General features: G+C 46.4%; 1 protein-coding gene across 1 annotated transcript in view; it reads right to left on the bottom strand.

Annotated features, from left to right (window-relative positions):
• LOC139051965 (endothelin-converting enzyme 1-like) overlaps nt 1–18,854 on the bottom strand; it is a 131,732-nt gene that overhangs the window by 103,543 nt on the left and 9,335 nt on the right. Inside the window, exons 4-6 of the mRNA XM_070529023.1 lie at nt 18,301–18,528; nt 6,806–7,095; nt 2,019–2,257 (exon numbers count right to left, since the gene is read on the bottom strand). Coding sequence (XP_070385124.1) covers nt 2,019–2,257; nt 6,806–7,095; nt 18,301–18,528 — 757 coding nt within the window. The remainder of the gene's footprint in view (nt 1–2,018; nt 2,258–6,805; nt 7,096–18,300; nt 18,529–18,854) is intronic.

An 18,854-nucleotide genomic window follows, 5' to 3' on the forward strand; every position in this document is an offset into this window, starting at 1 on the left:
TTAAACGGCGTGATCTCTGTTGTTTCTTGCACCGCCGTGTTGTACGCAAAGGTTACGTACGGCAGGACCGCGTCCCACGTCTTGTGTTCGACGTTGACGTACATTGCTAGCATGTCGGCGAGGGTCTTGTTCAGGCACTCCGTGAGACCATTCGTCTGCGGATGGTAGGCAGTTGTCCTCCTGTGGCTTGTCTGGCTGTACTGCAGAATGGCTTGGGTGAGCTCTGCTGTAAAAGCCGTTCCTCTGTCGGTGATGAGGACTTCTGGGGCACCATGTCGCAGCAGGATGTTCTCGACGAAAAATTTCGCCACTTCGGCTGCGCTGCCTTTTGGTAGAGCTTTAGTTTCAGCAAAACGGGTGAGATAGTCCGTCGCCACGACGATCCACTTATTCCTGGATGTTGATATCAAAAACGGCCCCAACAAATCCATCCCAATCTGCTGGAATGGTCGGCGAGGAGGTTCGATCGGCTGTAGTAATCCTGCTGGCCTTGTCGGTGGTGTCTTGCGTCGTTGACAGTCTCGGCATGTCTTGACGTAACGGGCGACGTCAGCGGTCAGACGCGGCCAGTAATACCTTTCCTGTATTCTCGACAGCGTCCGGGAGAATCCGAGGTGCCCAGCGGTTGGATCGTCGTGTAGGGCGTGCAGTATTTCGGGACGTAGCGCTGACGGTACAACAAGAAGGTAGCTGGCGCGGACTGGTGAAAAGTTCTTCTTCACGAGCAGGTTGTTTTGTAGCGTGAACGAAGATAAACCGCGCTTAAATGCCCTAGGGACAACGTCGGTGTTCCCTTCCAAATAGTCGACGAGGCCTTTTAGCTCCTGGTCGGTTTATTGCTGTTTACTAAAGTCTTCCGCGCTTATTATCCCAAGGAAGGCGTCGTCGTCCTCGTCGTCTTGCGGCGGGGGATCGATGGGGGCGCGCGATAAGCAGTCGGCGTCGGAGTGTTTTCTTCCGGACTTGTATATTACCGTGACGTCATATTCTTGTAGTCTGAGGCTCCACCGCGCCAGCCGTCCTGAAGGGTCCTTTAAGTTAGCTAGCCAGCACAATGCGTGATGGTCACTGACGACTTTGAATGGCCTGCCATAGAGGTAAGGGCGGAATTTAGCTGTAGCCCAAATGATGGCAAGGCATTCCTTTTCAGTCGTAGAATAGTTGCTTTCCGCTTTTGACAGCGACCGGCTAGCGTACGATATCACCCTTTCAAGTCCTTCTTTCCTCTGGACTAGGACGGCACCGAGGCCTAGGCTACTGGCGTCAGTGTGGATTTCGGTATCGGCGTCCTCGTCGAAGTGTGCAAGTACCGGCGGCGACTGCATGCGTCGTTTGAGTTCTTGAAATGCCTTGGCCTGCGGCGTTTCCCACTTGAACGCGACATCACATTTGGTTAGATGTGTTAGCGGCTCCGCGATGCGTGAAAAGTCCTTGACAAAGCGCCTATAGTAGGCACAGATGCCAAGGAATCTGCGCACTGCCTTCTTGTCGGTTGGCTGCGGGAATTTTGCGATGGCAGCTGTCTTCTGTGGGTCGGGGCGTACTCCTGATTTGATTTGAACACATATGCGCCAGCGACCATAAACGATCTTATTACACACCGGGAAGCTCCGCCCACTTGGTGTGACCAGGAGGTTGTTATTGCAACTCCTGGTGAGTGTGACAGACTCACTTTGACACGTGTATACATTTCGGGTTGGCAACCTTCTGTTCAACAGCCCTGAATAACAAAAAGCTTCCGGTTTGCAGTATTCTACGGCTACTTAATGCGCTAAGCAGTGCAAACAATATAGCCGCATTGACGCAACTTTTTTAATGTCTCAAACCACCTTTGGCTTAACGCAACTTCTAAAGTTCATTACGTGGCGTAACTCATACATGAAGTGAACGTACCGTGAAAGCTTAAATGTATAATAACAAGAGTGAGCCTGATTAACAAGACTACCGATATGGTGAACGATATGGCTCGGTTCCCAGCAGTTTCGTATATACAGTGACCTTCGAGATATGTACTCCACCTGTCCAGCTGGCCACGGAGCATGCGGCGGTGCTGGATGCAGCCCCTGCTCTTGCAGAACGCGCCGTTCTCGACGTCCACGCTCGTCAGCGATCTTTGCATGAACACCATAAAGGAGACCAGGGCGCCACTCACGAGCAGCGTGCAGCACATGGCTGCCGGCCATGACGAAGGCGTTGTCGGCGGTCGGGTCACAAACGAACGCCGGCGCTGAGCCAGGTTGTGCTGGGCTTGCGCCGCCTGCACAGACCGCTAGTTCCCTCGAGACTGCAATAACTATAGCCTCATCATACGTGTATCAATTGTTCAGTGGCTAGAGAGTTGTGCCGTACTATAAACTAGTGCGAGGACTTGAATCTCGCCAACGTCGCTCACGTTCCAATGCGGGCGAATTGGTAAGATGCGCGCATATGGAGATTTGATGCGCGTCAAATGATTCCGAAGGGTCGATATTAATAATGGGAAAGCATTATATGCCCCATGAGGCAGGAAAGCCGTATACGCAACGAGCGGTAACAAAATAAATATCATTATCGGTGACGTTATCAGCGTCTTGTATGACGCCGGTAGTAATACAGAATTTAAGTTAGAACAAGTTAGAGTAAGGTGGCTTAAGGTGGAATATAGTGAATAAGTTTGAATTAAAGAGAGCTGCCGTGATCGACTACTAAGCGGCTATCATGTTGGGCTGCTAAGCACGAGGTCGCGGAATCCAATCCCGGCCACGGCGGCCGCGTTTCGATAGGAGCGAAATGCGAAAACACCTGTGTACTTAGAGTTGGGTGCACGTTAAAGAACCCCGAGTGGTCGAAATTTCCGGACTCCCCACTACGGTGCGCTTCATAAACAGACCGTGGATTTGGCACAAAAAAACCTGCATTTAAATGAATTAATAAGTGGATTAATGTGAGTTAAGTAGACTAAGGTTGGTACATATTAGAGCAAAGTGGAGCAAAGTGGATTCCGTTGGAATAATATGGACCATAGTGGCCTAAGTAGATTAGGGTTGATAAATTTGGTTGGTACAAATTACAGCAAGGAGGATAACGGTTGGACAAATTAGAGCAAGATGGATTAAGGCGGATAAAGGTAAAGTTGTGAAGCACAGGTGATAATGTATGACGTCGCGTATCGTGGACGCAGCAAATTAGTTAGAGAAGTTGTTGTGCTTTCGTATTCAAATTACGTAAGGTTTCTCAAGTGACTGTCAATTTTCCAAAGCTCTCTAATACGAAGTTGCGCATAGCCTGTCACTTCGGGAGGTTAAGCCTCATTAGCCAATCAACTCTTCCACGCTGCTATACGGTAAACAGTCGCTCCGCTTCTTAAGTATCATCATCATCAGTTTGGCTACGCCCATTGAAGGGCAAAGGCCTCTCCCATACTTCTCTAACTACCCCAGGAATGTACTACTTGTGGCCATGTTGTCCCTCCAAACTTCATAATCTCGTCCGCCCACCTAACTTTCTGCCGCCCCCTGCTACGCTTCCCTTCCCTTGGAATCCAGTCCGTAACCATTAATGACCATCGGTTATCTTCCCTCCTCATTAAATGTCCTGCCCATGCCCATTTCTTTTTCTTGATTTCAACTAAGATGTCATTAACTCGCGTTTGTTCCCTCACCCAATCTCCTCTTTTATTATCCCTTAAGTTACACCTATCATTCTTTTTTCCATAGGTCGTTGCGTCATACTCAATTTAAGTAGAACCCTTTTCGTAATCCTCCAGGTTTCTGCCCCGTAGGTGAGTACTGGTAAGACACAGCTGTTATACACTTTTCTCTTGAGGGATAATGACAACCTGCTGTTCATATTCTAGGAATGCCTGCCAAACGCATCCTAGCCCATTCTTATTCTTCTGACTATTTCATTCTCATGACCCGGATCCGCCGTCACTGCCTGCCCTAAGTACATGTATTCCCTTACCACTTCCAATGCCTCGTAACCTATCGTAAATTGCTGTTCTCTTCCGAGACAGTTAAGCGTTACTTTAGTTTTCTGCAGATTAATTTTTACACCCACCCTTCTGCTTTGCCTCTCCAGGACAGTGAGCATGCATTGCAGTTGGTATCCTGGGTTACTAAGCAAGGCAATATCATCTGCGAATCGCAAGCTACTAAGGTATTCTCCAAAAACTCTTATCCCCAATTCTTCCCAATACAGGTCTCTGAATACCTCCTGTAAACACGCTGTGAATAGCATTGGACAGATCGTATCTCCCTGTCTGATACCTTTCTTTATTGGGATTTTGTTGCTTTCTTTATGGAGGACTACGGCGGCTGTGGAGCCGCTACTGATATCTTTCAGTATTTTGACATACGTCTCGTTTACACCCTGATTCCGTAATGCCTGCATGACTGCTGAGGTTTCGACTTAATCAAACGCTTTCTCGCAACCAATGAAAGCTATATATAAGGGTTGGTTAAATTCCACACATTTCTCTATGACCAGATTGATTGTGTAAATATGGTCTATTGTTGAGTAGCCTTTATGAAATCCTGCCTGGTCCTTTGTTTAACGGAAGTATAAGGTGTTCCTGGTTCTATTTGCGATTACCTTAGTAAATACATTGTAGGCAACTGACGGTAAGCTGATCAGTCTATAATTTTTCCAGTCTTTGGCATCCCCTTTCTTATGGATTAAAATTATGTTGGCGTTCTTCCAAGATTCCGGTACGCTCGAGGTCATGAGGCGTTGTATATACACGGTGGCCAGTTCTTCTAGAACAATCTGCCCCCCCATCCTTCAACAAATCTGCTGTTACCTGATCCTCCCCAGCTGCTTCCCCCTTTGCATTGCGCCCAAGGTTTTCTTTATTTCTTCCGGCGTTACTTGTGGGATTTCAAATTCCTCTAGGCTATTCTGTCTTTCGTTATCGTCGTGGGTGCCACTGGTACTGTATAAATCTCTATAGAAATCCTCAGCTACTTGAACTATCTCATCAATATTAGTAATGATATTCCCGGCTTTGTCTCTTAACGCATACATCTGATTCTTGCCTATTCCTAGTTTCTTCTTCGCTGCTTTTAGGCTTCCACCATTCCTTAGAGAATGCTCAATTCGATCCATATTATACATCCTTATGTCAGCTGTCTTACGCTTGTTGATTAACTTGCAAAGTTCTGCCAGTTCTATTCTAGCTGTGTGGTTAGAGGCTTTCATACATTGGCGTTTCTTAATCAAATCTTTCGCCTCCTACGATAGCTTACCGGTATCCTGTGTAACGAAGTTACCACCGACTTCTATTGAACACTCCTTAATGATGCCCATAAGATTGTCGTTCATTGCTTCAACACTAAGGTCCTCTTCCATAGTTAAAGCCGAATACCTGTTCTGTCACTTAATCCGGGATTCCTGTTTTCCTTCTTACTGCTAACTCATTGATCGCCTTCTTATGTACCAGTTTCTTCCGTACCCTCCTCAAATCTATGCTAATTCGACATCTTACCATCCTATGGTCACTGCAGCGCACCTTGTCGAGCACGTCTACATCTTGTATGATGCCAGGGTTAGTGCAGAGTATGAAGTCTATTTCATTTCTAGTCTCGCCATTCGGGCTCCTGAACGTACACTTTCGGCTATCCCGCTTGCTTCGGCTATCCGTTCTGCAAACTTTACTAATAACTAGCTCATGCTATTCCTAAGGCCTATGCCATATTCTTCCACTGACTTGTCTCCAGCCTATTTCTCACCTACCCTGGCATTTAAGTCGCCCATCAGTATAGTGTATTTTGTTTTGACTTTACCCATCACCTATTCCACGTCTTCATAAAAGCTATCGACTTCCTGGTCATGATGACTGGATGTAGGGGCATAGGCCTGTACGACCTTCAATTTGTGCCTCTTATTTAGTTTCACAACAAAACCTGGCACCCTCTCGGTAATGCTGTAAAATTCCTGTATGTTACCAGCTATGTCCTTGTTAATCAGAAATCCGACTACTAGTTCTCGTCTCTCCGCTAAGCCCCGGTAGCACTCGACGTGCCCACTTTTTAGCACTGTATATACTTCATTTTTCCTCCTAACGCCACTGAGCCCTATTATATCCCATTTAATGCCCACTAATTCCTCCAATAACACTGCTAGACTCGCCTCACTAGATAACGTTCTAGCGTTAAACATTGCCAGGTTCAGATTCGTATGGCGGCCTGTCCGGACACGGAGATTCTTAGCACGCTCTGCTGCGTCACAGGTCTGACCGTCGCCGTGGTCAGTTGCTTCGCAGCTGCTGGGGACTAAGGGCGGGGTTTGATTGTTGTTTTCATATAGGAGGTTGTGGCCATGTACTGAACCAGGATGGCCAATCCTGCTCTAGTGATGGAGTGCATTACCGGTTCTGGTGACCGGAATCAGGCCGCACTCCAGGCCTGTTTATGCAATTTTAGCCATACGCGGAATTTCTTTTCTTTTTTTTTAAATCCGGGGGTGAATTGCGCGGCACTGGGATTCAAGCCACGGGAGTCCTGCACGCGAGGCGGATGCTTCTTAAGTATAAACAGCTACAAAATCGTTTAGGGCTACTTTCAGTTTGATCCAAACTAGATGGTCGCAAATTCCGCGGCTGGTGAGGCGGTGATTAAACAAGCAATAAGAGGAATCACAAAGAGGTGCTTGTCTCTGTGGAGGAAAACTAAGGAGGGTCCCTGGAAATATACAAGCGATTCATTATTAAGCGAAAGGTGCGCTAAATATAGTACACAAGTACACGATATAGTACACAAGAAAAAAAATTTTTTTTTTCTTTCGCTCATAAGACGAGTGTCGTCTCAACTACTTGCTCGACCCTAACCTTGCCTAACGCTGTGGATCGCTGCGCTGACAGGGTGGAGGCCGGCGTCGCTGCACGAATAGAAGGCACGACGAGCCGACACGAGCGCGACATCTTTCTTGCCACGGCTTTGCCCGCTGGCACAAGGTTCGTCCGGGACGCGCTAAGAGGGATGCCCGCACCGGCTGCCGCTGAAGCGGTCTGACCACCAGCTGCCTCGTTCTCCTGTGGCTTCGCAAGAACTAGTGGTGATGCAGACAGCGTTGAATGGCCCTCTTTTGACGTCCCAGTCGTTCCCACGGTAGCCGTGACTGCGGTAGAGTATTCAGGATGGAGTAAGGGTTCGGCTTCACCTGTCCAGTGACTAAAGGAACAAAAAATGTGGCCGAATTTACGAAATTTTTCTTGAGTATATGTCCGTTGCTAAGACCGGCGGTCTTTACTGCATGTCCTACATGAAGATTTGATGGTTTTTGATCTTACGAACAGTTTAAGCTTAAGAAATATTTGCGAATACGGGACCTGCGGTAGATGTATCCAAGCGTAACATAAAGAACAGCGTCGACTGCTGCCGCAGCACCCGCGTGCTTACCGACGAATTTTTAAAACATATTCAATTACTTGAGGCTTTAGCATAGCATCAGACACTCTCTGAAGGGCTCACTGTTACCTTTACTTTGTCTACTCACTGTTTCTAAGGTTGCACCACGATAACTCTCCTAAACCGGCACTATCGATGTTCTTTGCAACTTTGTTAATTGATTGCGGGCTTCAGCGCTTCACCAGGCACACTTTAAGAATTTTGCCAGTATCTAAAACGCACTTGCGGTGTCTGCAAATTTTCAGTGGTTACCTCTGTACGCAAGCCTGTGTGGTTTCCTTGAATATCGCCTCTATAAGCATTGGCTGACTTCGTAAATTGTCTATAAGCTTTCAACAAGTGGCGCTATTAACAAGTAGGAAATGAGTTATGTAACTTCACTTAATAAAAGTATGTGACTCGCCACGTAAGCTCACTGGCATTATGCTGCTATGCACAAGGGTGCAGGTCAGGTTACCAGCTGCTATCGCTGCATTCAATGAGAAATTATGGCGGAAATCGTAGTAGACTTACATATCATGTGAAGGTAGCAGAAAAACTGTCTGCTATTGAAAAAAACTATCTACTACAGTCCGGATTCTTTCAAATACGGCTTTCATAATACCACACGATGTTTATTATATGAGGGTACTTCATGCACTTCCCGTGGGCTATCTATCTAACCGTTTCGCTGCCAGCCTGGGTCGCTGGGTAGTGCGTGGTCGAACGGTTATCGCATTGGGCTGCTGTGCTGACGTCCGATGGCTTCGAAACCAGCCATAGAACCAACACGGATAACTGAGTATGTGTCAATGTGTACATAGGTGTCGCTCTTCAACGAACCTATTTCGCGCCGATGTGGGTCACAGTAGATGCGGGGCTCGGTAGGCACTACTGTTCGAAGAAACTCTTTGACGTCGACTTAGAACGCTTGTTATGTGCCACTTGGTTTGTGCTGGTCTCTAATGAACATATTTGATGCCAACATGGATCACCTGGTATGTGCCAGTAGCCGTGCGCTGCTTTTCTATACCAACGGAACCATCTCCCTTCCTCCATCGCCACCATAATCAACGCTGACAACTGCAAGTGTGCCTACGAGTTTTAATGTCCCTACTCTCTGTAATACCCTCGTACCTTGAAAGTAAATAAATAAATAAATGCCTTTGGTGCCAACTTCGCTAATTAGACACGTGCCACTGTGAATGTACCGCTCTGCAATGACGAAGAAGATGCCTTAAGTTTCTCCGATGTTGAGCGGAATCGGACCCACGTCACTACTGTTCCTCAGGGACAGCAACCCGACGAATCAGCAGGCTGTGACACAGATGCACGGGGTACGTGTCGCTATTCAATGAACCTCTCGTTAACTCAGTAGGTCACTGAGTATGTGCCACTCAGGCATTAGGAAGTGAGGGAACAATTCTCAGCGTTCGCAGGAACCGGCGCGCCGCGCTCCTCGTCTCGGAAGCCACGCGTGGACTTCTCGGCAGTGTCACCAGATGGTGTTGCGTGTCAAGAAAGAAGCGCGAGAGAGCAGCTCGGTTGCCCCATGACGCGTTTGTCAGAATTCGCAAGCACCGGCGCGCCATACATTTAGGTTACACACACACTTCGCGGCAGCGGCGCTGGATAGCGTTCAGTGTTCTTAGGGAAGCGTGAAAGAGCAGTCCCTATGCAGTAAATGCCTCATACATAACTCGTTTCGACGGTGGCAATACGTTGTCTTGCTGTACTGATTCTATGATAGCGCACTACCGTCGACAGTCATCGTGAGGTGAATCCTATCGCAACTTTTTTTTCGCGATATGATGGTTTGAAAATGACCAATTTTTTGATTAACTAAAATATGGGGTTTTACGTGCCGAAACCAAAATATGACTATGAGGCACGTCGTACTAGAGGACTCTAATTTGCACCACCTGGCATTCTTTAACGTGCACCTAAATCTAAGTATACTCGTGTTTTCGCATTTCGCCCCTAACGAAATGCGGCCACCGTGGGCGAAATTTCATCCTGCGATCCAGTTCTTAGCCGCCCAAGACCATATCTACTAAGCAGCCACGGCGGGTTAGAATGGAAAACCTCGGGCACCTTTCTAACATAAGAAACTTATTGTAAATGCCTCCACGGTCTTTGTGTACAGTTCTGGTACCCCGCCTTTTCGTTTCAGGTAAACTATAGCTCATTGCAAAACGCCAGCGAAGAGCCGTTTCCAACCGTCTCAAAGGGATCAAGTGAACCTCATCATTCAACTTGCGACAGATGGTCTGGGACAGCCGGATAAAACCACCTCGTTCATTCTATTGTCATGAGGCCTGTTTTCATAAACTCAGTATGAGCGAGTCGTGTCACAAGTTGGCAGAGCTCAACCTCACAACGTTTATGCGAACTTGCTTGTGGTGGGCCTAGAAGGAGCGTCAAGGCGAGACATACAGTGCAGAAAGAGAGCTTCCAGCTTGTTGATTACTCTACGTCGTCGAACCAATACGACAATGTTTGCGTGCACCTTGGAAACGGCTCGGGTCGAGTCATCGTTATCTGCGCGAGATAGTTGGCTTAGTCTTATACTGCGCTCGCTCAGCTTGTCGTGTGCACGTTTTATGACGAATTGTGACCAACAAACGGAGTTGGACCACTAATTTTTTTTTTCTTGGGGGGGGGGGGGGAGGGGATTTCGCGAACGACTATAAACAGCCCTGGTAACACAGGAGAGAAAAAAAAACATGATTTGGCATCGAAAATAATTTCTTACCGACCCATTTATTAAAATGATGGTCTGCCGGGTATGCTAAGAAATGGCTAAATGCGAGCACACTGAAGTAGCCTGTGCATTTGAAGCGCATAAAAGAGCTGAAATAAAAATTGCCAGAACTCATATCTTGATGACTGTTGACGGTAATGAGTCTATCATTGAATAATTATAGCGACACAACGTATTGCCGGCGTCGAAAGGAATTATCTATGAGGCGTGTACTGCAGCGGCACCCGCCGCGGTTGCTTAGTGGCTATGGTGCTGGGCTGCTAAGCACGCGGTCGCGGGATGGAATTGCGGCCACGCTGGCGGCAATTTGGCGAGGGTGAAATGTGAATACACCCGTGTACTTAGATTTAGGTGCACGTTAAAGAACCCCAGGTGGTTCGAATTATTCCTAAGTCTCCCCGCTACTGCGTACCTTATGATCAGATCGTGGTTTTGGTTCGTAAAATCCTATAATTTGATTTTTGACTACAACGGTACTCCCTTTGGCCCTTCTCTAAGAAAACTCGACGCCATCTAGCACCACCGCCGCCAAGCTTGTGCGTGGTCTCCGAAATGCACTGAGCACCGGTGCGTGCCAGCGCTGAGAAACGCGTCATGCGGCTTCCAGGCTCGTCTCTTAGACATGTTTTTCTGGACGCGCCGCGCCATATAATGGCAATGGCACTGCCGATAAGCCTGCGCGTGGCCTCCGAGACAAGAAGCGTTGTGCGCCGGTGCGTGCCTGCGAACGCCGAGCATTGTTCCTTCTCTTGCCGCGTACTGACTGTGGGCGTGCTAGACGTTGATTTAAAAGGGATATATATCCAGTGCAGCGGTGACGTATAGGTAGAACACCCTCCTCGCGTGCACGAGGTCCGTGGTTCGAATCCCTATGCCACGCAATTTTCCACCGGATTAAGAAAAAGAAATCCACGCGTTCATAAATTTGCGTAAACAGGTCTGGAGTGTGGCCTGATCCCGGCGACCAGAACCGGTAACGCACTCCCTCACCAGAGCAGGATTGGCCACCCTGGTGCAGTACTTGGCCACAACCTCCTATATGAACACAACATTCAAACACCGGCCCTTAGTCCCCAGCAGCTGCGAAGCAACTGACCATGGCGGCGGTCAGACCTGTGACGCAACAGGGGGTGCTAAGAATCCCTGGCTCCGGACAGGCCGCTATTGGAATGTGAACCTGGCAACGCCTAACGCTAGAACATTATCTAGTGAGTCGAGTCTAGCAGTGCTATTAAAGGGCAGTAAATGGGATATAATAGGGCTCAGTGAAGTTAGGAGGCCAAAGAAGCATATAAAATGCTAAAAAGTGGTCACGTAATGTGCTACCGGGTTTAGCGGAGACATGAGGACTAGGAGTCAAGATTCCTGATTAATAAGAATATAGCTGGTAACATTCAGGAATTCTATAGCATTACCTAGACGGTGCCAGGTCTTGTTGTGAAACTTCATAAGAGGTGCAAAATGAAGGTTGTACAGGTCTACGCCCCTACATCCAGTCAAGATAACCAGGAACTCGAAAGCTTCTATGAAGACGTGGAATCGGCGATGTGTAGAGTAACAACAAAGTACACTATACCGATGGGCGACTTCAATGCCAAGGTAGGCAAGAAGCAGGCTGGAGACAAGGCAGTGGGGGAATATGGCGTAGCACTAGGAAAAGCAGTGGAGAGTTCTTAGTAGAGTTTGCGGAAAAGAATAATATGCGGATCATGAATTCCTTCTTCCGCCAGCGCGATAGGTGAAAGTGTACGTGGAGGAGCCCGAACGGCGAGACTCGAAATGAAATAGACCTCATACTCTGCCCTAACCCTGGCATCATACAAGATGTAGACGTGCTCGACAAGGTGCGCTGCAGTGACCACAGGTTGGTAAGAACTCGAATTAGCCTAGACCTGAGGAGGGTACGGAAGAAACTCGTACATCCGGATCATGAGACGGAAATAATCAGAAGAATAAGAATGGGTTGAGGTGCGTTTGGCAGGCATTCTCAGATCAGGAACAGAAGGTTGCCATTATCCCTCAAAAGAAAAGTGTATAATAGCTTTGTCTTACCAGTACTCACCTACGGGGCAGAAACCTGGAGGCTTACGAAAAGGGTTCTACTTAAATTGAGGACGACGCAACGAGCTATGGAAAGAACAATGATGGGTGTAACGTTAAGGAATAAGAAAAGAGCAGATAGGGTGAGGGATCAAACGCGAGTTAATGACATCTTAGTTGAAATCAAGAAAAAGAAATGGGCATGGGCAGGACATGTAATGAGGAGGGAAGATAACCGATGGTCATTAAGGGTTACGAACTGGATTCCAAGGGAAGGGATGCGTAGCAGGGGGCGGCAGAAAATTGGGTGGGCGGATGAGATTGAGAAGTTTGCAGGGGCAACATGGCCACATTTAGTGCATTCCCGGGATAGTTAGAAAAGTATGGGAGAAGCCTTTGCCCTGCAGTGGGCGTAACCAGGCTGATGATGATGATGATGATGATGATGATGATAGATAGATAGATAGATAGATAGATAGATAGATAGATAGATAGATAGATAGATAGATAGATAGATAGATAGATAGATAGATAGATAGATAGATAGATAGATAGATAGATAGATAGATAGATAGATAGATAGATAGATAGATAGATAGATAGATAGATAGATAGATAGATAGATAGATAGATAGATAGATAGATAGATAGATAGATAGATAGATAGATAGATAGTATTTTTATTCAATTCTCGTACACCAAAATGATGATGAAATATCCAGTGCATTTGTGGGGCAACCTGCTAATGGGTGAGTTTTTCCTTGCGGAACCATTGTGACGTGGATTCTATTCCGCTCAACATCGGAGAAACTGAAGGGATTTTTGTCGTCTTCGTAAAGCGGCACATGCCTAGCTACCCGAGTTGGCATAAACGAAATTCGCTGAAGAACGGCACACACCTGCTGGCACATATCCAGGGACCAAAGTTGGCGTCAAAGAGCTTCATTGAAAACCAGCACTGACCGAGTGGCACACGCCCAGTGCTACAAGTCGTCGTCAAAGAGTTTCTTCGAATAGCCGTAACTACCCACTACCGCATCAACAGTATGAGGTGTAAAAGTGGTTCACTGAAGAGCGGCACTTATGAACACACTGCCATATACGCAGTGGCCCAAGGTGGTCCGACGGTTGGTTTCAGACCCTGTTCCCTCAGCACAGCAGCCCCAAGCCCTGCTATTCGACCACGGCCTACCCAGTGACCTAGGTATGTGGACAAACGGTTGGATACAAACATACAGAGATAGATAGTTCGCCACTGGAAAGTGCGTGAAGTACGATAAGAATGCGAACGCATGAACACTGACTGTAGCTGCATACTACTTGTTTAGAGGTACCTAGAGAGTTGTCACCTGTTTGTATGGAAAAAAAGAAACGGTGACCGAATGTTTAGCTCGCAAGTTAAGAGCATTCATGAAAGACAAAGCAAAGCTAAGGACGTGCTACTATAAGATGCGGATGGCTTCATAAGGGCGAAGCTTAAGAGGAAGTTTTGGTTCAGGCCCAACTCCAATGCGGCCTATTCAAATACATGTAAAACGCAAAAACGTTTTTCTGAGGTAATTCCTGGACCGATTTTAATGAAAGTTGTTGCATTTAAGAGAGAAAATTGAATTCTAGTGACTTTCGGAAGCGGAATTTCGATTTAAGGCCTGAATTTTGTTACAAGAATTTTCAAAAATTCGGAAGTTTGGAAAGAGTAGAAGCACGAAGTTTAACTATTCATAGCTCTGCATCAAGAACAGATATCGCGGTTCTGTGAAGCATCCGTTAGATCATTGAAAGCGGACAAATTCAATATGTCATTGTACATCTTACGTAAATTTTCTACGTGTTTACAAGGGTTCTTCAAAAGCCATATTTCCATGTTATTAATTTTGTTTAGATTCATGTGTAACATATCAAATGTATCCGCTTTGTATGTACTATTAGATGCATTTCACAGAATAGTATTCTCATATTATCAAAGAGGGGTAAACTTGATAGTTTGGTGTTGGAAAATATTCGATTTCAGCGAATTTTTAATTAAGAATTGGCGACCAAAATCAGAAATTCAATACCAACAGTCACTAGATTTTAAGTTTTTCTTTTAAATGCAACAAAACCTCGTCAAATTTGGTGCAGCGGTTGCCGAGAAAAACGAATTCTTCTTTTATATGTATTTAGATAGGCGCACCCGAGGTAAAGCTTCCTCTTAAGCGACCTCCATTTTTTCTTGCATTCCGGCTAATTACATAACTCGTCTTCATTATTCAACGTCTCAAATATTATAATGATTTGAAAAGTTTCAATGAGAAAACTGTAGACCAACATGAAGAACTCCCTATCAGCTTTCTGTTGTCCAATACGTGCTACATGAAAGTGTTTTTCGGAGCGGAAAAGTCCGCAAAGCCTCAAAGGCCGCGAAGCCTCGAGCGGCCAGTGGCGCGACAGTTTTGCGTGTATTCGCGGGCTTCCTTCACGGTCAAGAAAACTTTTATGTAGCACGCATTGAACAACAGAAAGCTGTGTCGGGAGTTTTTTATGCTGCTCTACGATTTTCTCACTGACACTTTCATCTAACTATAATATTTGAGAAGTTAATTAATTAAAACTAATTATGTTATTTGGCGGAATGCAAACCAAACCTAGCGACGGGAAACAACAATACCTTGGTTTTGTCCAGTTACGTGGCATTTACATATTTTCAAAATTTGGTGCATGGTAGTTGGTGCACCCTGTATATCTCTTGATTGATGATGCGTGTGCTTGTGTTCTCACAGTTAGAGCATGCAATCTGTCTCAATAAAATGTTCCAGTGGTATTTAAGGAAGTGATTTTAACGCGAATAATACGGATACAATAACTGAATAGTCACCAGCTACCTGGAGAGCATTCTGTGATCGTAATGCAAAGTACTTTCTTTTTTTTTTACCTGGTGAACATTTTGTTGGCATCATTTAAAGCCGGCTCCTTTTATATTTGCATACATAATGCATGTCACGTAACCACATGCATTGCACCTGGTCGCCATCACATTACCCTAAGTCCGCAATGTGTTCCTCGTACAGCAATTAGATTAAAGATAAAAAATTACTCATTCCGAGCCCGTACAAATGCAGGCATTGGCACACAATTATGGTGAACAATCACCCTAGATATTTTCGCTAATTTTTCGTTAGGCCAGCGGCGTATGGCCAATAATTTTAGCAGCTGAAGGCGGAACGCAGTAATGTCAGCGCGCGGATTGTATGTCTCGATAACGCTTTAATAACTCCCAACTTTCAGACGTCTCGTTCTTTGAAACGACCAAACCTACAGGCTGGAACGAACATCATTCGGTCACTTTTAAAAAAACTCAAACTCCTTCCAAACCATTTACTGCAACTTTATCTACAGAAGAATAAAAAGAGGTAAGAACTCGCTCCTTACCGCATAGTGGAGATATTCTAGAAACATAGAGAAGGTAGAAGCATGGTTTGTCAGATCAGAGTTGAAGGAGGCATAAGATGCTATATTATCCCGCGTATAAGATGCTCTTTTTAGAGATGACTTTATGGCGAGATGGCTGTAATCTTGCCGAGTCGCAATTGAAGCGCCTGCAACACCTTTATAGGGTAGTTCCTTTCGTACATTCATTCATCGAGCCCCTCAATACGCGCACTTCCCCTTATCACAGCTTTATCTCGGTGAAGGCTCTCCACCTCTGCACCAGATGTTTGAGTGGTAACACCGTCGAACCTATTCCTGACGCACTCTCGACCTACCGTCGTCCTGAGTAACAGCGTCCATTTGAGGCAGCTGGATAACGGCGTTGTTTCGTGGCCGGCCGACAGAAGTATGACCGTAGGTTTGTTATGCAAAAAAACAGGTGAGGCGTCTAGACAGGACAAAAGAGTAAAGAAGTGGACAACACGAACGCCGTTCGTGTTGTCCACTTCTCTACTCTTGTGTCCTGTATGCACGCCTCACCTCCTTTTTGCCTAATGAATCCTTACCAACTAGCTCAGCTTTCTGTCGTAGGTTTGTGCCGTGTACGACGAAAGAAGCCAAACAGGACAGATCTCGGCTGAGATTACAGCGTTGTGATGGCTTAAGAGAATCTTCTACTTCGAGCGGTCCTATCTAAATGCATGAGAACCGACAAATTGTTCTGCTAGGCACCTTCTGCGACGAATTTCACGCAGGTTGTTGCCCTAAGAAAACAGAAACAAAGCTAAAATCTACTGATCATAGGGAGCAACTCTTAATTTAGACTGATTCTCTTACGAAATTTGGCGCACATCAAATAAAAAATAACTGAAGCACCAAGTTCACGACTTTATAACTGAACATTAAAAATTTTAAAAATACACTATTCTGGCAACTTTCTATATATGTATATTTACATATGCCAATAACTTGTGAATAGAAATTCCGCTAAAGGGACATACAATTCCATGCTAGCTGCAAAACATTATATCATACCTATTTCCTTTAAACGATCTGATAAAGTGTGAAAAATGATGATATTTGCCTTTGGTGCACAGTCATGCAGATGTAAACTTCCTACTTCATTTTTTTGTCTTAACTTACTGATTGTCAGGTATTTCTGAAAGAAAATGACATTTAAAATCGATATTCTGCATCCTATAATAGGTGGTAAAAATATTTTATTCGATCTAGTTTCGCAATGACCAAATGAGAGCAGTTCTGCGCTTCATACGCCTTTGAATAACGAATTTGTAGTTGACTCCGAGCTAATACTATTTAAGATAAAAGGGACCCGGCGTTATCAGACGACACGCGCCAAATACGTTTAGAGTGAGGGACGCTCGAGAACTTTACCCTCTAGGAATTACTAATGTTGGTCGTAATCCGTGATTTGACCTACCGTAATTTTTATCGCCGTTTCCTTATCCGCCACGGTTGCCATGAGACGCAGTGTACACAATAATCAGCGATAGATCCGCGTACGCTGGCACACAAATGCGCAAGAAATCAGTGTACAGGGTACACCAGACCTGATGGCTAAGTTGGCCCAGCGCCAAACTTGACGCGTGCAATAAGCCGGTGTGTCTCAAGACCAGCATTTGTTTCTCAATTCGCACACACTTCTAAATTAGAATTTGGTACTTGGCACGCATGCAACTGAGCAGCGGTGGGCGAAAAAGCTAAGCGTCAGCTTTGTTTTGACAAAGGGGCTTCATTTGCCTTCGTCAGCGTTACAACTGTTTACCTGGGCAGCGTCTCACTCACCCCCTAATTGAAGGACCATAAACGGGCAGCATGCAACCTCTCTCCTTTCTGCTTACGCTTTTTGCAACCTTATATAAACGCTACCAAGTAAAGCAGTGGCAGCGCTGACGAAGGCAACTCATTGTCGCAACATTGACTCCAACCTGAGGCACCGCTTATAAGCCCATCGTTGATCCCGTCCAGGCCCTGCGTTCCTGGGACCCCTCCGTGCTGTTTGTATTTAAACACTTCTGATGTTTTCCGCGGAGCCAATAGACAGTTTTAGCAGAGCGTTTGCTTGCGTTCCGCTCCGCACACGTTTCACGCGCGGCGGTGGCTGCATAGAATGCATTGATTTCGCTTATCTAACCAGCGCGTCTCCCAGAGACGCCACTGACGTGCTCTCAGCTTGGCGGTAAAACGATTACGGAAGCAACTACACGCTCCCTGACGCACCGCTAAATCAGGTTCCTAGCGGAACGTGGTCAGCGTCCCACGTTCCGCTGCCGCTATGTGTGCTGTGCGCACGCGCGTCAGTGTTCCCGGTAGCGTTTTGCTGAGCGCCTGCGTGCCAATTGTTGTGATAGGCCGGTCTGAGCGGAGCGGACCGTAAACGCTCTGCTAAAACTCTCTAATAACTGGCGGTGTTCTTTCGTTCGTACATTTAACGATGCCACAGCGGCAGCGATATGGCTGTCAGTAGAGATTTACGTGTCTATCGTGCCGCCGATCGTTCACCTAACGTGCTTGGTTAGTTTCCCGCACCTATTCTACACGTTCCGCCATTTATTGCCAGTCTGCTGCGGGTTATTCATAGCGCTTTAATCTACTACACCTTCCTATCGCAAACATTTTTACCTCGCGATTTTAGCGCAAATCAGGCGGCCAATTTTTTTTTCTCACGTGAGTCGGCTACGGCATGCTCAATAGCCTACTCACGCCCAAACGTCGGTGCCGCTGGTTCGGCTTGCGCTGCTGCAACAGTCGTGGAAACTGTACCCGAGATCGCGGTGACGCCCGTCTTGACATCAGAGGCGGTCGAGTGGCTGGACCCCTTACTGCTGCTGTTGCTGCCTCCAGCTGCCGTGCCTGCGGCGATCTGATGGAATTTGCCGCTTCCCTTGGCATAGGCTCGGGACCTGTGGCGCCTGTCTTCTTGGTTTGCTACTGTAGAGAAGACATCAAAGTAATTAAGGTCTTGCCGTAAACTGAAAACCGCTGAAAGATCAAAGAAGTGGGCAGAAAACTATGTGCCGGAGTGCTTGCTTTTGAGACACTTTAAGCCCCTCGTGACCATTTCTTTTTCTGCTTTTTTTTTCTTAGAAAGCGGCTTTCGGAGTGCCGGTGCCGCCTTGCGTGAAACAGTTGGTGTGAAACAGCGGCAGCGATATGGATGTCAGTAGAGATTTACGTGCCTGTCATGCCGCCGATATTGCGCCTAACGTGCCTGGTTATTCCCTCGCACTTATTTGATACGTTCCGCCATTTAGAGC

The sequence above is a fragment of the Dermacentor albipictus genome, unplaced genomic scaffold, assembly GCF_038994185.2.
Source record: "Dermacentor albipictus isolate Rhodes 1998 colony unplaced genomic scaffold, USDA_Dalb.pri_finalv2 scaffold_17, whole genome shotgun sequence".
Taxonomy (NCBI): Eukaryota; Metazoa; Arthropoda; class Arachnida; order Ixodida; family Ixodidae; genus Dermacentor; species Dermacentor albipictus.